Source organism: Rattus norvegicus, chromosome 2 (assembly GCF_021556685.1).
Source record: "Rattus norvegicus strain SHRSP/BbbUtx chromosome 2, alternate assembly SHRSP_T2T, whole genome shotgun sequence".
Lineage (NCBI taxonomy): Eukaryota > Metazoa > Chordata > Mammalia > Rodentia > Muridae > Rattus > Rattus norvegicus.
In genome coordinates this window covers 61,961,230-61,984,200 of record NC_141535.1, presented here as the reverse complement: position 1 = coordinate 61,984,200, position 22,971 = coordinate 61,961,230, and the positions used below count along the sequence as shown (strand labels likewise).

Sequence of the window (22,971 nt, the reverse complement as noted above, 5' to 3'; positions counted from 1 at the left end):
GAAAAGGTGTCTTGGCTCTGCCTCCATTATACAGGATGCTAGATCACCCACTACTTTTAAACAATTTCACAGTAGTGTTTATGGTTTTTTAAAAACAGTGAAATACTCAGTAATAAAACTACCAGCTATTCACAGAATTTGTATCCTGAAAATGTCAAAATGTAGATATAACAAATTAAAGAGGTAAATAAGCAAACTGATGTTTATGGAATCAAAGATTCAATCTAGTGACGATTCCGTCTTTCAAACAGATGCACAAACACAAAGACTGCAGCTTTGTGGCAATTCATGTTAAATGAATATTTAATGACATATTTAAGGTCATCATAAAATGTACATGAAATACACAGCCCTTAGGTTGATAAAAAGAAATCTCAGAAAAGAAACTCTGCTAATTAGTTGCATTCAATTCTAAGGTTTACTATATAGGTTCATAACCATGACAGTGTGATGTAGGGGTATGGTTAGACACAGATCAATAGAAAGAAAGAAAATTGGATCCTCCTAAACGTACTTAACTGTTCTTGTTTTGGTTTGCTTGTTTGTTTGTTTGGCAAAGGTAAAAAGGCAATTCATTGAAGGAAAGATAACTTTTAAAATTAATATCTCTGGGTAGCAGGAAAACAACTTGGTAAGAAATGGGAAAGAAGAGGCCATGAGTAAGCACAGGTCAATAGAAGACACAAACAACCAATGAGCACATTGAAAATACTCAAGGTTGAATATTTTTACGTATGGTCCCAGAGTTGGGCAACTGAGGTAAAGGAAAACCTTTAATTGGAGCAAGCCTATGCTACATGGCAGTGAGTTCTAGAGCAATTTGCGCCATATAGTGAAATAGGGAAAAAAGGAGACAAGAGGTACTAATTAAATCTATAAAGCCCTACCACCATGCACCTGTTAGGTAGTAATTGACAAAAAGACAAATGATACCAAGCACTATCAAAAATTAAAAGTAGAAGCTCTTGAGCAGTTTGTAGAAATATAAACTATTTGATTGAAAATAGAATTTAAGTTTCTCAACAAGTAAAAAGAGAACTGCCATTTGGCCTAGCAGTCTGTCTAGTGGACAAATACACAAAGTTATAAATTCTGTATGCTAAAGAGATACCCATCCCCAACCTCATTGCTGTAACAACCAAGATATGAAATCAGTTAATATGAATGGACACAAGGAATCTGCACAATGGAATAGTTTTCAAATAAACAAACCATTTTCTTCTTTGTAAAAGTATGGATGAACCTGAAGGACATCATGTTAAGTGAAACAAGCCAGGCAAAGAAAGACAAATATCACATGACCTCACTTACATGAGGTCTCTGAGAACATAGACCTTAGAATAGGATAACAAGGGCTATAGTAGGTGTATGCAAATACATTGGTGAAGGCTTCATGTTTCAGTTTGGGTAGGAGAAATAAGTTCTAGAGCTGGACTACATGATGCAGTTGGTCACCATTGTCAATAAGAGTATAAAATATACATGAGACTCACCATCAGAATAGATTTTAAGTGTTCTCACTGTGGGTAAAACATGAGGTGGTACACATTTTGATTCACTTTGTTTATTTACTCCATATGCTTAAATATTTTAAAATATTATGTTGTGCAGAATGCAGATATACAGTGGTTGTCAGCTTAAAGTTTAATAAAATTACACACACACACACACACACACACACACACGGGGAGAGACAGAGTGGAGAGAGTGAGAGCAAGAAAGAGAGAGAGGGAGGGAGAGAGAGAAAGAGAGAGAGAGAGAGAGAGAGAGAGAGAGAGAGAGAGAGAGAGAGAGAGGAAAAAAGCCATAGTCAAAAGGCAAAAAGACAGTACATCAAATTTGAGAGGAAATTTTCAAGTGCTATTTTTCTATGAGTTCCATTGAGAACTATATTTTTAAAAATTCCGCCCCTTAGACTGGAGGTTCATTGGCTAAAAGCCCACATTTCTCTTCAAGAGGATTTAAGTTGGTTCCCAGCTCCCAGGTCAGACAGCTCTCAACTGTCTGTAACTCCAGAGGAGTCTGATGCCCTTTTCTGGGCTCTGTGGCCCCTGCCCTCCTCTGTACATACTCACACAGGGACACATACTCATAAGCATAATTAAAAAGTAAAACTAAACAATCCACACACATTATAGCATATTAGGGATCACAGACTACATCTCCATACTTCACAATGGCTAATCTACAATTGGGAAGAATCTTCACTGTAGCAATTAGAATTGGTATCAATAAATTTTAAATGCAAAGCCACAGATAGATCTGAAGGTTACCTCACTTCCCAACACATGCAGTAGAAATCACATTCAAATGACATTACTCTGAATATTTCTGCATAGTTCAACTGATTATGATGATGATTGTATCTACAGTATTGTTTTGTGGGCTGTAGTCTTTCATGAATCTTTCATTATTTTATAACCTCAATGAAAACTCCATTTTCTCTGTAACTCCTTACTTTGCTTTAATGGGCAGATGAATACTGCTGATTAAATAGACTGGAAACTTAGCAAGGTCCTTCCGGTCCCCAAGAGTGTCTAGCATGGCCCTGGACACCTGTGCTTCCTATGAACTGCAGCTCTCATTAAACCATGGCACTGTCTTCTAAAGACAGAACTAAAAGCCTCACCAGCTCCAGGGCACATTCTCCTGGCAGCTGTCAATTGAGCTGGAGGGGCGCTTGGCAACTGTAAAAAAAGTCACACTATTGCCTAAAGGTTCAAAGGGAAGTCTGCAGACATCTTTAAGTTTGCAGAAGGCCTTTGAAAGCGTTCACCATTTATCAACACTTGGCCATTGCTCTGATCTCAAATATCTTTCCATACCAGCTTTGTTGCACGGTGTTCAAGATGTGAGGAAGTGAAGGCAGCATGACAGACCCTCAGTCCAGGGACCCTGAGATGAATGAGCCGTGTTAGGGGATTTAGTGATCTGTGTCATGATGTTCGAAAGTGGCCCTGGCATCTACTTATACTTAGGGTCCTTGATGACCATGATTATTTCAGAGTTAGAGGAGCCCTGAAGGATTCCAACAACATAACTGTAAGCTGTGTCCTCCTTGCCCTGCGGATCAATCTCTACTCATCAAAGTGCAGCTTTCCCACTGATTACTCAGGGGAGTTGAAGGACAAACAGTTTAATTCTGTAGCAACCCAAGTTCTCTCCTTCTTTGCTTTAAGGACAGAAACTAGGGCCAACTCAAAATAAAATCTAGTCAGGGTAAACCAATAATGAAATGTAGATTCTCATAGGTATAAAGAAAACCAATAAACAGATTTTAATATTAGTTTGAGGATATAAAAGCAATTATGTAAAGGTAATTGCTATAATTTAGTTGGTATTATGTGCTTTGAACAAGTAAAAATGAATAGGTGGGTGTTCAGATAACAACAACACTTTACAGACCTTACCAAATTATTATGTTCATTTCTAAAATTCTCCACCAAAAATAATAATCTTTCTTCTCCCAGACTCTTTTTATTGTTAAGTTTTTGTTTATTTGACACAAGATCACATTATGTAGCCTAGGCTGGGAGTGATCCATGATCGTCTTGCCTTAGCCTCTGGAGTGCTAGGATTACAGTTGTGTACACTTGGTGATTCGACAATTAAACACACCTGGTGATTCAGCCACAATGTCTTTCTTTTTATTAGCTGTAGTGACCATACCATCTAGTTTTAAAAATCTTCTGACAGTGTTTGCTACTGCTCATGGGTAACCCTTACCCAGCCAAATTTAACCAGTGACACTTTCCATAGCCATCCCTGTACCGCTGGATCAAGTCCTGGCATCACAATGGATGTGCAGTTACATTAGGCATGCTTATGAGAAATAACTCAATCTGAGGAAAAGTTCTACATGTGTGCAAATGTGTATGAGTGTGTATATGTGTGAGTGTATATGTACATATACATATACATATCAACATATTTAATAAGTTTTAATGGAATTATCCTACAATAGAAGAATGATACCACAACTAGACAGCACATGCTAGCAAAAGTAAGAAGAAAGATTGAAAGAAAGAAAGAAAGAAAGAAGGGAGAGAGGGAGGGAGGGAGCGAGGGAGGGAGGAAGGAAGGAAGGAAGGAAGGAAGGAAGGAAGGAAGAAGAGAACAGCACCAGGAATAGGGTTTTTTTTTAAGTCGTTTGTTAATAGGTCCCCACAGACCACCAACATTACAGGGTATTACCAGCACTCTCCGTTACCCCTGCAGACTTGACTGTAAAATTCTACATCTGAAGACACCACATAACTTGAATCATAGAACAGGGAGATGCCAAGCTGATACTGACCAGGAAGCTTCATTACTACTGGTAAAGTTTCAGAGGGCTGGAAGGTGCTATGCAGGCTACTGAAGGAGAAAAGAGGCATCAATGTCACCCAGGGAGGAACCCTGTGAGCTACAATCAACCTGAAAAATATGCCCATGGATACAGTAGTGTCATAAATATAATAAGAGTAATCTAACACTTTTTGGTTGGATCTAAGGTATTCCCCATAAAATGTAACTCATGCTTGGCATTGTTAGTGGGGCCAAGAACTAGTGGCTAGATAGACCATAGGCCCTAGGGGAGAACCTAATATTATTAGTTTAGTACATAGTATTAAAGTGACTTCTGATGACGTGTATTGTTATATTCATAGATTGTGCATTTCTCAGCTTTCATCAGAGATGCCTCCACTTACAGTAGAGGGAAATCAATATGTAGCGCTTCCTCTGGTCAATGTGCATAGAATAAGAGTCTATAGGGCACTCAGCCCTAAACGGAATATACATATCACCCCTCTCACCCCAATGCTCAGAGATTTGCACAGTGCCCTGGTGGTCTGTAGGGACACATTAGCAAGCAACTTAACGGAAAAAGAGGTGGCGGAAAGATGTGAAGAGCAAGAAAGGGAAGATAATTTAAAGGAAACAACGTTCCACAGACACAACAGGACAGTTGATCATAAGAACCCACAGCGACTGCAGCAGTATTTGCAATGTCTGTGCAAGGGCTAATGGGAGAGGCATGGTGGGAGAGGGATGCTAGACACGAAGTCCCACCCCTAGCAGAAAAACTGCTGGGAGAGGGAGCTTTAGTGTTCTTTCATAGTGTAGCCCTGACAAGTCAAGCACTCTTCAGCTGAGCAACACACTCTGGACTTGATGAGTCTTTTTAGAAAGAGGAAAAACATTCTAAACTGGCTGGGTGGGGATGTGAGAGTGGAGAGGATAGATCTGAGAAGAGCTGTGGAGGTAGCTGTGATCAAAAACTATTGTGTTGAATTCTCAAAGAATTAATAAAAATACTGAGGCTCAGCCAGAGCGTGACAAATACAGAGGTGAACGCTCGCAGCAAGCCATTGAACTGAGAATGGGGTCCCCATTAGAGGAGTTAGAGAAAGGATTGAAGGAGCTGAAAGAGCTTGCAATCCCATAAGAATAACCATACCAACCAACTAGAGCTCCCAGGGACTAAACCACTACCCAAAGAGTACACATGGATAGACCCATGGCTCCAGCTGCATATGTAGCAGAGGATGGCCTTGTTGGGCACCAATGGGAGGAGAAGTCCTTAGTCCTGCCAAGGCTGGATTGCCCAGTGTAAGGGAATGTTAGGGTGAGGAGGTGGGAAGGGGTGGGTGGTTGGGGAGGGGGGACACCCTGATAGAAGAAGGTGAGGGGGATGGGATAAGGGGCTTAGGGATGGGAAACCAGGATAGGGAATAACATTTGAAGTGTAAATAAAAATCCAATAAATGCACACACACACACACACACACACACACACACACACACACACACACACAAAGAAATCTAGAGTAAAAAATTCATAACTAGTTATACCATTATTATTAACATTTAGGAAATAATAAATGGTACAGAAACAGCTGGATGGGTATAAGCAAAGAAAGAAAGAAGGAAAGAAAGAAAGAAGGGAAGAAAGAAAGAGAGAAGGAAAAACAAAGAAAAATCCAAGAGTAAAATACCTTTCTCTTTCAACTTCAAATCTGCTGTAAAAATTCACTCCATAGAACCATACATAAATGTAAAATGTGAAATTATAAAACTTGGAGAACAGGGTTGGGCATGGTAATGTATGACTTTAATCTTGGCACTCAGGAGACAAAGGTGGGTTATTTCCATGAGTTTGAGGTTAGCCATGTCTATACAATAAGATCTCAACAAAGCACAGAACAAAAAGAAGGGAGAAAATCTTCAAAGCCTTCAGGAAGCTTTTCCCTCATGTCTGTGCCCTGGAAGCTTACACTCCACAAACAGTAAGTTGCTTGCCGTTAGCACTCTCCCAATTCATACTGCACAAGTTTTAAAATTTCCTTTCTTTAAAAAGTTTTCTCTTCCTAAGATGCTTTTCTCTAGCCTCCTACCCTTCTTGAACTGTCCAGTCTCCAAGCATCCTTTGACATTCAGTCGGGGCATTTTCAGAAGGCCTTCTGTTCCTCCTCCCTAATGAGCATGAGCTTCCTAGAGATAAATCTAAGTCACACACGGTTCAAATCACCTGCTAGGTCAGGTTAAACTTAGCAGATTCTGTGCCTGTTTTCTTTCTGAGTGTGTCTAGGATTAGGGACTTGTTCCTTTCATTTCTCAGCCATCTGGTGTATCCTAATAAACATTAAGTTTATTTGAAAAAATGAGGAACATATGCCATCTATTAAATAATGAAGAAAAGGTAGAGCCTGAAATGAAGTAAGAGTGGTCGGTGATGGGATCTGTGGTGAGGCAGGTGAGAAGCCTCTCTGTTGAGTATGAGGAAGAAAAGAGCTAGGAGCAGACATTTGGGAACAAAGCAGAAAATCTATAGTAACAGTCCCTTCTCGGGACTAGAGATTACTGGGAGATGATTCTGCATGGCCATTTCGTTCTTCTGCCTATCCTCTGAGCAAGGGCACAGAAGCTCGGTTCTTCTCGAGGAGGTTACACAGAAAGTGTTGCTGATTTCACTGGGGTATTTTGCATGATTATATGTGTACATGTGTATGCATGACCGCATGTGTATGTGCACATGTATGTGTCAGGGTATGTGCACATATGTGTGTGGAGACCTAAGGTTCTTCTTGGGTTGCTGTCTACCTGATTTACTAGGGCAGGGTCTCCCAGGTAATTTTTAGATGGACTTTATGTGATAAGGACTTTAGGATACCATCCTGCTTTTCTACACGTCAGAAGTCTCCCAGAGACTTCCACTTAGCACATTTTTTCTAGTCTTTTTAATCTCTAAGTCTTGCATTAGGTTCCATCCTAGAAATACCTGGTCATTTAATTTCTTGACTGCACTTCATAGGAGACTACGGAAAGGTTATTAGTTGTGCATTTAAGACCATGTGGTTGTGAGCCAGGTCATCAAAATTAACATCATGTGTTCTCATACAAGTTGTTCTCTGACCGTCCCATCTACACAATAAATAGATGAATAAAAATTATAAAAATATCATGTGTCCCTAACCACATATAAGATATAGTTAAGATTAAAATAGTTTAGAATAAGCATTGAGATATTTGTGTTAAACATTTCCATAAAACAACTTGTATGACTTATTATTTGAACATAGTAAATTAAAGCAACCATTCACCCATAATCTCATTCCTTATTTCCTTTGTAAACAAAACCAGATTTTGCTTTTGCTCATTTCTTTGAACCTCATCGTCTCAAACTGACCCCGATTACTTCCTGCCCTCCTCTTCAGATACCTTTGATCACATGAACCCTGCAGGAGGGCGAGCTAAGCTGGAAAGTCCCAAAAATGGAAGACAGGAAATGATTTTTTGCAAGAGCACTTTTGTTATCAATTGTTTTCTTTCTTTGTGAGCTCTCTGCTAAGAGGGAAAAAACCAATCTTGTACTAATCTCCCTAGGGATCCCTGGTAGCAGCTTTGGTATGCTGCGCTCTAACCACACTCTGCTAAGGATGCTTAGGCTGCTGAGAAAAAAGATGATGGACAAAGAACAGGCAGAGGACCAACATTTGAATGCTTGTTATGCCTAAGAAATAAATCATGTTACTATCAGAAGGAACCCTATTAATCTAAGCAAATGGGTCAAAAGTTATCTGCCAATATATTGGACATTTATCATGAAAAAATAAGTATATTGGTTATTGTAACTCCACACAGCCACCAAGTCAAATGTCTAAAAGTCAATAGGCTATTAACACCACAGTGAGCCTAACACAAAGTCATTTAGTAGATCAAGAGAAAATTCTCCAGGAAAGTAGTCATGTGCTACTCTGCTTCTCGGTCCTCCCCTTTCTCAGTCACAAGTCTTGACACCTGCAGGGTTCAGTCCTCATTTGATAGTGACCTGGGATCCAGGTGACTTCATCAACTTACAATATTCCATCTTTGTCATTGTTGCATGCCCCCTCCACCATGACACCTCTCTCCTTTCTTAGAGCAGGAGATGGAACCCTGACCCTTACAGACAATTGGCATGTCCCCCACCACTGAGTCTCTAACATCTTGTAATCCTCTCAATTTTGGGTTTTTGTCTTCTTTCAAGAACTTCAAGGTCTTTATAAAATATAAATAATAGTAAAATACTTCTATGAGGAAGAGGAGGCAGAAACATTGTGAAAGTAAGAAATGGTGGTTGTCTCCAAAGAAACAATATTTTCCAGGCACCACAGGACTGGAATACATACGAACTCACAGAGTTTTGGAGAGTATGCACAAAACCTGCACAGGTTAAAACAGGGAGTATATGTAAAGTTTCACGCCTAACCAAGAAGCTACTTAAAATTAATTTACAACTTACTACTAATACACTGGGAAATGGAAAATTAGTTTTCCTTAACAGAGTATCACTAGGTATATCAACCATCTTTTAGAGTTGGCCCCATGGCCAGGAGTAGTTGGCCAATACACCACAAAACAGACTCCATGTTTTGGTGTGTGTGTGTGTGTGTGTGTGTGTGTGTGTGTGTGTGTGTGCTTTTTGTTCTGTTTTGTTTTGGTATACTTTCTTATTCTTGGTTTTCTTTCCTTTTAGTATGTTTTTCTGTTTTGATTTTCAATTTTTTGCTTTTTGTTTTCTTCTTGTTTATCTTGAGGCTTGTTTTTGAAAGAGATGGGATGGGGAGAGCACTGAGGATCTGGGAGGAGTTGAAGGAGGAATTTTTACAAAATCAGAATTGGAAAGAGGAGAAGCAATGTGATTTTGACCAATGCAAAGGTGTAATGGCCAATAGGAGCAATTTCACTGGCAGCGGGAAGCCAGCACTCAGGTATTCCAAGGGAACTCTTTCCTGCCTGCATCCTGGGTCCTTTATCCTTGAAGCCACATTGTTAAAGTCCTGTCTGTAATTCTGCTGGCACCATAGAGGGTGAAATTTTCCCTTCTCACAGCTAGAGAAGCCTTTCTTTTAATGATTTAAAAATCTCCGGCCACCAGACCTATCTGTATCCTAGCATGTCCACACATTCGACTACTATGAAGGAGTGAAAATTGGTACTCTAGAATATCAAACTGCAATTTTCAAAAGGTTAATAGTAGAAGTCTTTGCTGTTTGTATGTTTGTTAAGATAAGATCTCACTTCTAGCTTAGGCTTTGAACCCATGGCAACCTTCTTCCTCAGCTTCACAAGTGCTAGGATTCGTGGCATGACCTACTGTGTCTGCTAAAATATAACTCTTCTATGAATACACGGTTAGCATATGTCAAAAATTTATTTAACTGGCAGATAAAGAGACAAGTGAGATGGTAAAAACTGGTGCAAAGATGCAAGAAAGTAAGTTAATGCAGCTACAACCAGTGGTGTACGTGCTAGACTGAAACTGCTAAATGAATACAAGGTCAGTTAATGTTGACCAGCCAGTAAAGGCATGTGCTTAAGGTGACTTTCGTTATTGGACGTGAATGTACTTTATCTCTTCTGGTCAGAAAATACTGTGTAGCATCCTACCAACTTTCTACAAACCAGCATTTAATTCCACCACCTCTGAGTCCCCATCAATAGCACAGAATAACCAAAGTCCCATCCATAGAGGCTTACACAGACACAGGTAGGCATTTTGCTGGCTTTCCAAGTTTTGAATGAATATTGTTAAGAACAGGATCACAGAAAAAGAAATATTATATGAAGTGGAATTCCAGGATGCCCAAAACAGGCCCCAAGTAATGAAGTAAAATGGGGAAGGGGGTGGGGGAGGAAAGAAATCAAGGATTCAAAGGTAGTTTACAAATAGCCTGTTAACTGATGCTAAAGATTGGTAATGTTAAGAAAATAATAGGACTTGTCTGACATTTGGTGCCTGGTCTCTTGCTGAAGTAGATGTGACTAGGGTTCTTCTGACGAGATTAATTTGTACAATTCGAAAGGCATTTCATGTGCTTGCTCGTTTCCTTCATTCATTAAATTTCACTTTGTAGCTTTATTCATGTTCTGTGTACCATTTTAGGTACTGGAGATGTCATGGAATCAAGACACATCGTTTCTGTACTCACACTGTTCACATGTTATAAAAGTGGAGATACACAAAAGAATGAATAGATATGAAGAATCTTCATGAGTTATAAGAGCGCTACCATTCTGTGAAGGAGAAGGAGGAAAAGGAGCTAGTTTTGAGTAGGATGGACATTGAGGATTCTCTGAGGAGTCAGTACTTAGACAAAGGCTTAAGTATCTAAAGGGTGTCAGCATGTGCAGAGCCAATGGACGAATGTTTGGGATCAATAAGTATAAATACCATAATGTTGGAAAATGCCCACTGTATTCTAGAACTCATTCAGACTCCAGAGTGTAAAGGCTGGAAACAAGGGAGTGAGTGGTCCAAGGAAGATCTGGAAAAACTGAAGAGACAGGTGGCTCAAGATTATGATGAGCTCTGTAGACCAAAGATTATGATGTAGACCAAGATTACGATGAGCCCTTAGACCAAAAGCATCTGAATCTACGTTTTTAAGAAGTGGAGTCTTTTATGGGTTCTTGAAGTTACTATTTTAAAACCTCCACTATGGTTATATATAAAATGATCTTCCCAGAGAATGCATTATGGAAGTAGTTGGAAATAGGAAAAGCACTTGAGAATTCACTGTAGTTGTTCAGGCATAATATGGGAAGACTTGAGTCAATGTAATGGCCACAGACATGATGAGCCCTGGGTATGTTTAACTACGCTTTGGAGGTGGAACCACTACGGGCTTTGTCGTTAGATTTGGATGATATAGTAAATAATTGCTAGACAGACAGACAGACAGATAGTTTGATGAATAGATTATAGATAATAGATAAAATGAGGTCAGTATGATAGGGCACACACTCAAGAAGGAGACAAACAAGTTTCCGTGAGGTTGAGGCTAACCTGTTTTCAGAGTGAGTACTAGTCCTGCCAGAGACGTATAAGGATATCCTGTCTCAAACACAATGAAAACAACAGTAAGAAGAGTGACTCTCTGGTATATGCTGCTCGTGGAAGCCAGAGCATTTTGACTGAGATGGGAAAGACAATGGTACCAGGAAGGAAAGGCAGGAAGTAGCCATGAAATCTACTTTGGAACTGACCATATTCCAATATTGAATGAACTCTGATCTAGGCATACCATCCCAGCATGCTGATGGTACGTAAGTATGAGACTATTTGAAATATCCAACAACAATACAAACCAGAAGGCTCGTATCTGGGAGATGTATGTTGTATACCACAGATAAATTAATGGCATGGGAGATATGCATCACTGCACATGCTTCCTAACTTCCACTGAATGTCTCCATCTGTGTATGAGTTACACTGCTCCCATTGCAGAACAGTCCTAGTGCCTGCTGTATGGCTGTTTGTATCTTATTAGATGCAATTGTAATCAGGTCATTTTAACACCCACACACCCCTATCCCCCCCCCACATACACATACAATATTTGGAAAATGTTCCCCATCTCCCACTCAAATATTGCTGAAGTCTGAACAAAATAATACAGAAATGAGATTTTTCTTCCACTTGGACTTCAAAAAGCCCGTGGAGAGACCTCTTGCTTGCTTGTCAAGAGTTTTCTTAAAAGAGGGAGGAAATGGGAAGGCATGGGAAAGAATAGAGGGAAACCATTCCTTACCTCCTCTTCTTCAAGTAGAATGAGCCGAACCACAACAATGTGCACTGCGTTTCCAATGCTTGGGTTATGAAACAACCCAGTGACCTGGGGTGAGAAACAGAAATCGTTAGCTTTCTATGCAGACAGTGCATACCTGTCAGAGGCATGAATAGCTCCAGAACACATAAACACCACAGCATAGAATATGGATTCTTGGTGCAATTCTGAGAAGACTAAATCTCAGTTCACATTGTAATATTTAAAGGCGCCTCCTTCAGGGTGATGGGTTGGACATGTGTTTGAGAAATTCTTGTATTTTATTCCCTGTTATATTGACATCATCATTAACAAAGATAGAAAAATAAAAATGGATTAAAACATATTTTTTTCAAGTAATAAAATAAGAATTTCTGCAATCAAAACGAGGATGGTGTGAATAGAAGCATAAAATGTAATTTTCGTTTATAGGACATTCAAAATATTGTGACTAGTAGAAAACTGCCTATATTCATGTATCATCAAATAAAAGTAAAAGTCATCTATAATTCTCCCATCCAAGATAACCTATGTTAAGTGGTGTTTATATCTCTTTTTAGTTGTAAACACTCACCTACATGCAGAATAGACAGTGAGAGAGAGAGAGAGAGAGAGAGAGAGAATCATAAATAGAAACACACCAAGTACTTTTTTTAAACTTTTCTGTGATTATTTTCATAACAACATTTTAATTCTCCTCACCTGTGACGTGAGTTTTAATTGCAACTAATGGGTTTTTTCTTCTTTTTTTCTTTTTTGTTTTAAAATTTAAAATCTAATGGCATCATTTCCTCCCTACCCCTCTTCTCTTGTGCCCCTTCCATGTCTGACCTCCTAACCTCAAAGTCCTAGCCTCCACCTCTTTAACCATTGTTGTTTCTTTAATGATTGCTACTATTTGTATATGCAAGCAAATCATCACACATTTACAACCTGATGGATCCACATATATGTCTGCACATATATGTTTCTAGGCTGCTGACTTGGTTTGGATAGCCAATGTAGGGTCTTATTCCTGTGAAGATGGATTCTCCTGCTTTGAGCAACTATTATTTGTCTATAGCTATTCATGGCTACCACTTTAAACCTCCCTAACCACACGTGGCTAGTGAGGTCAAGGATAGTAGATGAAATCCTTTTACCCGTTACTTCCCTTAACCAGTGTGATTTCTAACTGCATTATTTATACTAACTACCTAATCTTTAGACCCTCAGAGACATGTAACTCTTGATCCTCATCAAAGAAGCTTCTTTTTGCAGCAGACAGAGACCTTAACATAAAGCCGTAACTAGTCAAAATGCAGAGAACCACTGGTCATGGTTGTGCAACCCCAGTTGGTCATTCTACAGCATAGTTCTTGTATCAAGGGTCAGAGAACATTTTGGAAAAGAATATAAATCAGAGCACCAGGACGTCTGCTGTGAGGTTGTGTCTTCTAACCATGACAGGCAAGTTACACCCACAAAATCCCAACAACATGGCTCCCTAAACAAAGCCTTTCTTTTCTTTGGCCTTTTTCTAACCCTGGGTCTGCTTTCCTTTATCAATTAATCACAGAATTGATTTTTGCTATCTCTGTGGGGTAAGCCACCTGTTTGGAAAGTAAAGCACAGCAACAGTGAGAACAGGAAGGTGAAACTTGGGATGGCAACGTGCACCCACTCCAGCTGGAGCTCTTGCTAGCCTGAGGAACTCATGCTCAGTTTTGCTTGCCCAAGTTTCCTCATAGACTAAGACTAGCGGGAACTGAGGGACCAAAACCATTCTAAATGTATCAAGTCACTAGACAAGTAACTAACAGATAAATGCAAATGATGAATTATAAATTTTCTAAAAGTACATATTTTAAGGAACAGAGTAATTCATCCCAAATTTCCATTAGTATGTACTTGGAAAAGTAATAGACTTTGTGCATGTGCGTGCATGCCTGTGAGGTGCGTGTATGTTAAAGAACAACAACAAAACATTTATTCTTAAATGTTGTTTGCTTTTGTCATTTGAGACAGAATAGCACTACCTAGTGTAAGCTACCCTCAGACTTGGAATCCTCCCTCACTGGCCTGCCAGATTTGGGACTTACAGGTTGGTATCATCATACCTGGCAAAAAATTTTTTCGATGAGGAGGAAGAACATTTTAAGGACATCTCTTTGGTCATTGCTGTCCCCTCCCACAGTCATACCATATTCATGATAGTGAGGATGTACGACTCCACGTTCTCACTTCCATGGTACTCTACCATCTTCGTGTCAGCTACCACGAGGGTCTCCACCCATCTCTCCTTGCTTATGGAGCGTCGGGAGAGGCTTCTGCTTGGCCAGTTCTTCCTCTCCCACTTCTCCCGCTGGAGCTCTTGCTTCACAGAGTTATCAAGGCTGTCTGAACATTAAACAGAAGACACAGTGAAAAATCTAATTGTTTAAATTTAATTATTTTGCATATAAAACATTGACTTATATTCTTAAAACTTCAGGGCTGTGTGTTTGATTTATACTTAATAACTAGTGAAGTGTTCTCGTGTACATGTGTGAAACAGAAGATAAGATCAACTCAAATGAGCCTGAGTAAAATTAGTCAAGCTGGAACCTTATGGGGATGTTCAAGAAGTATTTCTTTTAAAATGTTGACTCGTTTCAGTGACTAAATCACTGTGAAAGCATATTACAGTCGGTCACAGTGGGTACATTTGTAATCCTGATTACCAAAAGTTAAGGCAGGAAAATTGTGGATTGATGTCTATAAGCAGATGAGGGCAGGCACAAGATAAGGCAAGGCTTGTGATTGGTTAGTCAGTGAAAAAGGAAGGCAGGGACAGGGTTTTTGTGAGGTAGGAGAGATGAGATGAAGAAGAAGGAGGAGGAGGAGGAGAAGAAGGAGAAGGAGGAGGAGGAGGAGAAGAAGGAGACGAAGGAGAAGAAGGAGAAGAAATGAAGGAGGAAGAGAAGGATAACCCATGCCCTGTGGCTTTAAATAGCCACAGGTAGCGATAAAAATCTTATAAGGGATGCATAATTATAGGGCAATTTGTCTTTTCTAGGTGGGCAGTTTATATCAATATCAATTGGCTCTGAGTTTATTGTATGGATGTTTGGTGGAGTGAGAATTTATTGATATAAATCTGATTGATAAATTAACAAGCTTATTGAGTTTTGATTTTACTGGGATACTGGGACTTGTGACTATAACTACAGGGGGAAAATCCTGGGAATGTGAGCAGAGTTCACAGTAGAGAGTCTCAAGAAGGTGGCTGCTGTCGGAGCCAGAGAGTAGCCTGCACCAATGTGAGGCTAGCCATGGAGGCGGAGAGACCACAGAGATAGAGAGTGACAGGAGGTAGCTTGGCATGGTGCCTGGTGCCCTGAATCTGTTTTTCTTGATTACTACTACAGAGAATGGCATTTTCAAGGCTATCTCAGGCTATCAAAGAGAGTTTCTGTTTCAAAAAAAAGGTTTAAAAGGCTAGGGGTATAATTCATAAAGTGTTAAAAGGCTAGGGGTCAGTGGTCAAACGCTTTCTTAGCATGTGTGATGCTCTGGGCTCTAAGGGTGCATTCTCTCTGTCTCTCTGCCTCTCTGTCTCTCTCTCTGTCTCTGTCTCTCTCTGTGTCTCTCTCTGCCTCTCTGTCTCTCTCTCTGTCTCTGTCTCTCTCTGTGTCTCTCTCTGTCTCTCTGTCTCTCTTTTTCTCTCTCTCCCTCTCCCTCTCTCTCTCTCTCTCTCTCTCTCTCTCTCTCTCTCATAGGAGTTTTTTCTTCCTTGTTATTTTTTTCTAAATTATTCATTGTTTACTACAGGCAAGGCAGTAAGTATACTAGGACTTAAATGTCAAATTTTAGTCTCATGAATATTTGACATATATATTCCTCTTTCCATTTTACAAGTGAGAAGGCTGATGCACAGAATAGCTGGTTAATAAATTTACAAAAATTACAGTGACCAGTCAGTCAGTAAATGACCCAGGATTTTTTGTCTCACATTAATGCACTTTCACGTTTAATACAGTGTTCCTGTGGCTATAAATTCCTGTAAAACTGGAGACGACGTAAACTAGGAAAGTGCAGAAGGCTCGTGCATTCTGAGTCGAGAAACCAAAAAGGATCCAAGGAAGCACAGTGATGTTATCAAGGTGACTCAGGCTTTCACGTGGGAACATTTGGTATGTGAGGATCACAGTCTAGAAAGCTTAATCTAAATGAAGCTGTAGATTAATGGGGGAAATTAGAAAAAGGCTGCATAAATCAGCCTTGAATGACAGGATAATGCAGAGATCACTCGATAACAGAGAGGTCTACAGAAATTCAAAATGGAGTAGAATCACTGCTTCACCCACTGGGAAATAAATGCTAACCCCAAGTGATGGTCTAGTCTAAAAAGCTACCATAGATGGTGGATTTAGGCAATTGAGGAAAGATAACATGATAGGGGACATGTAAAAAGGGGCTGGGCTAAGCAAGAGGTAATGAATGACCCAGTTTTCTTAGTTTGGGTTTCTACTGCTATGATGAGTCACTATGACCACAACAACTTGGGAAAGAGAGGGTTTATTTGGCTTCATACCCATGTTGTAGTTCATCAATGAGGACACCAGAACAGGAACTCAAACACATCACGAACCAGGTGGCACGAGCTGATGCAGAGGCCATGGAGGATGCTGCTTACTGCATTGGTCAACATGGCTTACTCTGCCTGCTTCCTTACAGAACCCAGAATCACCAGCCCAGAAACAGCACCAGTCACAATGGGCTGGACCATCCCCCATCAATCATTAACTAGGAGAATGCCATACAGACTTAGATACAGCTTAATCTTATGGAGGGATTTTCTTAATTGAGGTTGCCTCCTCTCGGATGACTGTCATTTGTGTCAAGTTGACAAAAAGCTATTCAGCACACTAATCTTTGAAGATTCCTCTTAGGAAGACATTCTCACCTATCTCTTGCCTCTCCCTTATGCACACTCCATAGCCCCAGAACGAACAGAACATGAGAGTCAAGAGGCAAACCTCATATTCCCACCTTAATCTCTGGTGAGCCTCAGAGGCTTGACCGGAGCACCCCAGTGTGTGAGGAGCGCTTACAGGCTCAGGTTATCTCGTTCTGCTGGGAGAGTCTCTCCTGCCATGAGCTAAGATCTGCTTCTCTGCAATTTCCACTCATTAGTGTTTGGAAGCATCTAGCATAAGCTGCCACCTGAGGCTGTGCCTCATACTTTTAATTGAGACAGCTAAAACCAGCTTCTCGACTTTCTCCCCAGTGCTCATTAAGTTGGCGTTGATTCCTTGGCTTCACTGTGTATGTGAAGGTGGTACACATTTAAACAATACTGATAAAAGACAGGAAGCACCACCAGGTCTCAGTAAGCCCAGATTCTGTGATTTAGGGCTTTGCTTAAGACTGACAAAGCTATACTCTTAGAAAAACAATCCAAGGTTATGTAAACATGGAGGGGAGTCCAGTAGAGGGTTAGAAGCAGGAACATAGTTAAATTCTTATCTATGGAAGAACAATTTTTTATTTAATTTCTCTGACTACTTTGCATGGTGAAGTATGGGTTCCTAAAGAACTCTCGAGATGATCACCGATTTCTAACCTTTCATACCCGTCCTTATTCCCTGCTGGCCTCTCCTTTCTTCTTGGAAGCTCATGAGAATATTTTGGAATGCTATTTTCAAATCCATGAAAGCCAGGCACTCAGCCACAAAGCCTCTCCTACCTCTTTTCTTTTTTGGAAGAGGTTCTAGCAGGGTTGGTTAAGTAAAAAAGAAAATCCTACCCACAAGGGTTAGATGTAAGCACTTTTCCTTGATTCCCTGCCCCATCCTTAGGCACATGCCACTAAACTGCAAGAGTGCACAGGGCTTTTCCACTGAGCTTAAGTACTGGAGTGATGGAGGAGATTCTCTTTGTTACTGCTTTTATTAGAATTAATTAAGTGTAAACAATACGAAGTCAATTAGGAACTTTTCATACATGTATGTAATTAATTGCTTGCATTAACTCTCAAAATTTCTTGTCCCCCTCACTCCTACTGGTCTACTTCTGCTTCCTAACCAGTTTGTCATCACATCTTCTCTCCTCCACTCCCTCCCTCTCCCTCCCCTCATCTCTTCTTTTCTTTATCAGCATTCTTCTCCATTATCCTCATCCATCTAGGGAATAAGGCTTGACACATGGTCCACTGGGGGCCATGCCACACCCAAACTCTGATAGCCCATTCCTTGTTTCTTCAACTTCCTGGTGAATCTGCTTAGTAAGAATTTTAGTCCCAGTAGGAGACTAATCCCCACAAGGAGAGGCAACCCCTAAAAGAAATCTTGGGCTCCTCGAAGAGACAGGTAATAGGTGCCTCCCATCAGTTATAAATAGGGCATATTCTTCATTTTCATTTAGCTCACTCACAGAGAGCAGGCATCTGTAAGAGACATCAGCAGTAATTTAATAGCTCCCCCCTTCACAGACTGTTATGTCTGGAAAGCTGCACTTCCCCCAGTGACATGCCATGTAGCACTGTTGCCACTAAAACCAAGCAAGTCTCGGTGGAAAGAGAAGTTTGTAAACCATGTACTCGGTTCTCTACTGAAGACTTGCAACAAGGTTGTCTTTCATATACTGACAACTCGATACTTCACAGGAAAGGAAATTGTGCAGGATCAGATTAGTTTTGCAATCAAGTTCAGCAGTAGACATTTATTGATGAGGACGAGAAGACCATAGGAAGCTTCTCCTGCTCTCCTGGGTGAAATGTGAGTCTCCGAGTTACTCAATAGCTCCCCAGTCACTGAGTCGAAGGCAGTGTCAACAGGGTTTTGTCATTGTTTAAGCATGTGGGATTCATTACCCACTTGCTTGACTATCTAGCTCTTTGTCTTTATTCTGCCCCCAGCTGCCTTCTTCACATCTGGTCTCCATTGTGAGAACTGTGTCAGCACATTTCTATAAGAGGGTAAGGACGGGGGGAACACGTGTGGGACAAGATATCAAATCAGTTGAGTTGCTTTTCGTGTCTAGAGTTGGCGATGCATGAGATGGGCAATTTATAAAACAATAATGTATCCGATTGTTCTATATTCTCATCTCCTTCTGATTATTGACTATATGAGGGCTCTTAAAATGTCTCTTTTGTCTGTATTCTATTTAAAGTTGCTACGTTATGAAGTTTCCTAGTGTCCATCATTTCCTTCTGCCTCTGAGATGTATTCTCAATGAAGCATGGGCAGCATCCAAACTTCTGAGCCCTGGAGGACTTCATTTTGTTTTCCCTGATGCTTATACAGGCTCCTCACCCCTAAGTCTAGGGGACATCTGTTTGGGACATCTACGAGCTGCCAATGCTTAGGCTTACAATGCCGTATTTCTTCAGACAGCTGTAGTCACTTCAAGGAGCAGTAAGTACTTAATGCTCCATTACACAGAGAAAGCAATGAGAAAACCTGTCAAGGTGGAGGGTCTCCTAGGTGTTGGAATTCATCAGCGTTCCAGGTTACACCTACAGGGATTCAGCACAATAAACAGTAAATATAGAAAGGTGCCAGCCAGCTAGCTCCCAACAGGCCTAAATGCCCTTCCTTTATTCTTTTATCCTAAGATTGGCTCTCTTCTACCCAGAATAGCTCCCAACGCTGGGGTCAGGACACCTTCGAGCAGTGCTTGTTTTGGCTTTACAAGACCAGGAGGTTGTCTCCGGAAATTCACAATTAAAGGGGCATTTGCTACGGATTGAGCTGCTCCAGGACAGTTGACCTTCAAGGGCATTGTTCAGGATGGTGTGGATTAAGAGGGCTGAGATTCAGTTGCTTCTCACTCTAAGTCCTTCCTTGGGTAGTTGGGAACTCATTCTTTGAACTCTCACACACATCACAATTTGAGGGTAGATTAACTCCCTTCCCATCTCCAGGCCACCAACACAATGAAACTTGTCATGGATCAGCTAAAATGCCATCTGTGCTGCCTGTTTTCCATGCTGGTACTATGTCTTATCCACAAATCCCAGGTGCCTTCTTCTTCACCATAGAGCATTTGACCTTACCTATCTGTCTCCCTCCCTCTCTTCCTCATGACCTCCTAACTAGTGTACTAACTGCATTCATTTATTAGAGGTGCTTAGTTTAATTTTTTTACATTATTCATTTACTTATGTATTTTGTGCACATGCATGTATAAGGTGACACTCCTTTGGAGGTCAGAGGACAAATTGTAGAAGTTGGTTCTCTCTTTCTACCATGTGGACTGGGGATGAAACTCAGGTTGATAGTCTTGTCCAAAAGCACCTTTACCTGCTGAGCCACCTTACATCCTCAAGCACTGTATATATACTTTTATCTACTACTAAACATGGTAAATATAATTAGCTTTGCCACTGCTAATTTCTTTTTTTTTTTATTAACTTGAGTATTTCTTATATACATTTCGAGTGTTATTCCCTTTCCCGGTTTCCGGGCAAACATCCCCCTCCCCCCTCCCCTTCCTTAGGGTGTTCCCCTCCCAACCCTCCCCCCATTGCCGCCCTCCCCCCATAGACTAGTTCACTGGGGGTTCAGTCTTAGCAGGACCCAGGGCTTCCCCTTCCACTGGTGCTCTTACTAGGATATTCATTGCTACCTATGGGGTCAGAGTCCAGGGTCAGTCCATGTATAGTCTTTAGGTAGTGGCTTAGTCCCTGGAAGCTCTGGTTGCTTGGCATTGTTGTACTTTTGGGGTCTCGAGCCCCTTCAAGCTCTTCCAGTTCTTTCTCTGATTCCTTCAATAGGGGACCTATTCTCAGTTCAGTGGTTTGCTGCTGGCATTCGCCTCTGTATTTGCTGTATTCTGGCTGTGTCTCTCAGGAGCGATCTACATCCGGCTCCTGTCGGTCTGCACTTCTTTGCTTCATCCATCTTGTCTAATTGGGTGGCTGTATATGTATGGGCCACATGTGGGGCAGGCTCTGAATGGGTGTTCCTTCAGTCTCTGTTTTAATCTTTGCCTCTCCCTTCCCTGCCAAGGGTATTCTTTTTCCTCATTTAAAGAAGGAGTGAAGCATTCACATTTTGATCATCCGTCTTGAGTTTCGTTTGTTCTAGGGATCTAGGGTAATTCAAGCATTTGGGCTAATAGCCACTTATCAATGAGTGCATACCATGTATGTCTTTCTGTGATTGGGTTAGCTCACTCAGAATGATATTTTCCAGTTCCAACCATTTGCCTACGAATTTCATAAACTCGTTGTTTTTGATAGCTGAGTAATATTCAATTGTGTAGATGTACCACATTTTCTGTATCCATTCCTCTGTTGAAGGGCATCTGGGTTCTTTCCAGCTTCTGGCTATTATAAATAAGGCTGCGATGAACATAGTGGAGCACGTGTCTCTTTTATATGTTGAGGCATCTTTTGGGTATATGCCCAAGAGAGGTATAGCTGGATCCTCAGGCAGTTCAATGTCCAATTTTCTGAGGAACCTCCAGACTGATTTCCAGAATGGTTTTACCAGTCTGCAATCCCACCAACAATGGAGGAGTGTTCCTCTTTCTCCACATCCTCGCCAGCATCTGCTGTCACCTGAGTTTTTGATCTTAGCCATTCTCACTGGTGTGAGGTGAAATCTCAGGGTTGTTTTGATTTGCATTTCCCTTATGACTAAAGATGTTGAACATTTCTTTAGGTGTTTCTCAGCCATTTGGCATTCCTCAGCTGTGAATTCTTTGTTTAGCTCTGAACCCCATTTTTTAATAGGGTTATTTGTTTCCCTGCGGTCTAACTTCTTGAGTTCTTTGTATATTTTGGATATAAGGCCTCTATCTGTTGTAGGATTGATAAAGACCTTTTCCCAATCTGTTGGTTGCCGTTTTGTCCTAACCACAGTGTCCTTTGCCTTACAGAAGCTTTGCAGTTTTATGAGATCCCATTTGTCGATTCTTGATCTTAGAGCATAAGCCATTGGTGTTTTGTTCAGGAAATTTTTTCCAGTGCCCATGTGTTCCAGATGTTTCCCTAGTTTTTCTTCTATTAGTTTGAGTGTGTCTGGTTTGATGTGGAGGTCCTTGATCCACTTGGACTTAAGCTTTGTACAGGGTGATAAGCATGGATCGATCTGCATTCTGCTACCTGTTGCCCTCCAGTTGAACCAGCACCATTTGCTGAAAATGCTATCTTTTTTCCATTTGATGGTTTTGGCTCCTTTGTCAAAAATCAAGTGACCATAGGTGTGTGGGTTCATTTCTGGGTCTTCAATTCTATTCCATTGGTCTATCTGTCTGTCTCTGTACCAATACCATGCAGTTTTTATCACTATTGCTCTGTAATACTGCTTGAGTTCTAGAACAAAAAGAAGCAAATACACCCAGGAGGAGTAGAAGGCAGGAAATAATCAAACTCAGAGCTGAAATCAACCAAGTAGAAACAAAAAGGACCATAGAAAGAATCAACAGAACCAAAAGTTGGTTCTTTGAGAAAATCAACAAGATAGATAAACCCTTAGCCAGACTAACGAGAGGACACAGAGAGTGCGTCCAAATTAACAAAATCAGAAATGAAAAGGGAGACATAACTACAGATTCAGAGGAAATTCAAAAAATCATCAGATCTTACTATAAAAACCTATATTCAACAAAATTTGAAAATCTTCAGGAAATGGACAATTTCCTAGACAGATACCAGGTATCGAAGTTAAATCAGGAACAGATAAACCAGTTAAACAACCCCATAACTCCTAAGGAAATAGAAGCAGTCATTAAAGGTCTCCCAACCAAAAAGAGCCCAGGTCCAGACGGGTTTAGTGCAGAATTCTATCAAACCTTCATAGAAGACCTCATACCAATATTATCCAAACTATTCCACAAAATTGAAACAGATGGAGCCCTACCGAATTCCTTCTACGAAGCCACAATTACTCTTATACCTAAACCACACAAAGACACAACAAAGAAA

The 22,971-nt window shown here is 40.6% G+C and overlaps 1 protein-coding gene across 1 annotated transcript in view; it reads right to left on the bottom strand.

Moving 5' to 3' along the window:
- Adamts12 (ADAM metallopeptidase with thrombospondin type 1 motif, 12) overlaps positions 1–22,971 on the bottom strand; it is a 307,826-nt gene that overhangs the window by 137,831 nt on the left and 147,024 nt on the right. Inside the window, 2 exon segments of the mRNA NM_001106420.4 lie at positions 12,057–12,140; positions 14,254–14,450. Of these exon segments, the coding sequence (NP_001099890.2) occupies positions 12,057–12,140; positions 14,254–14,450 (281 nt within the window).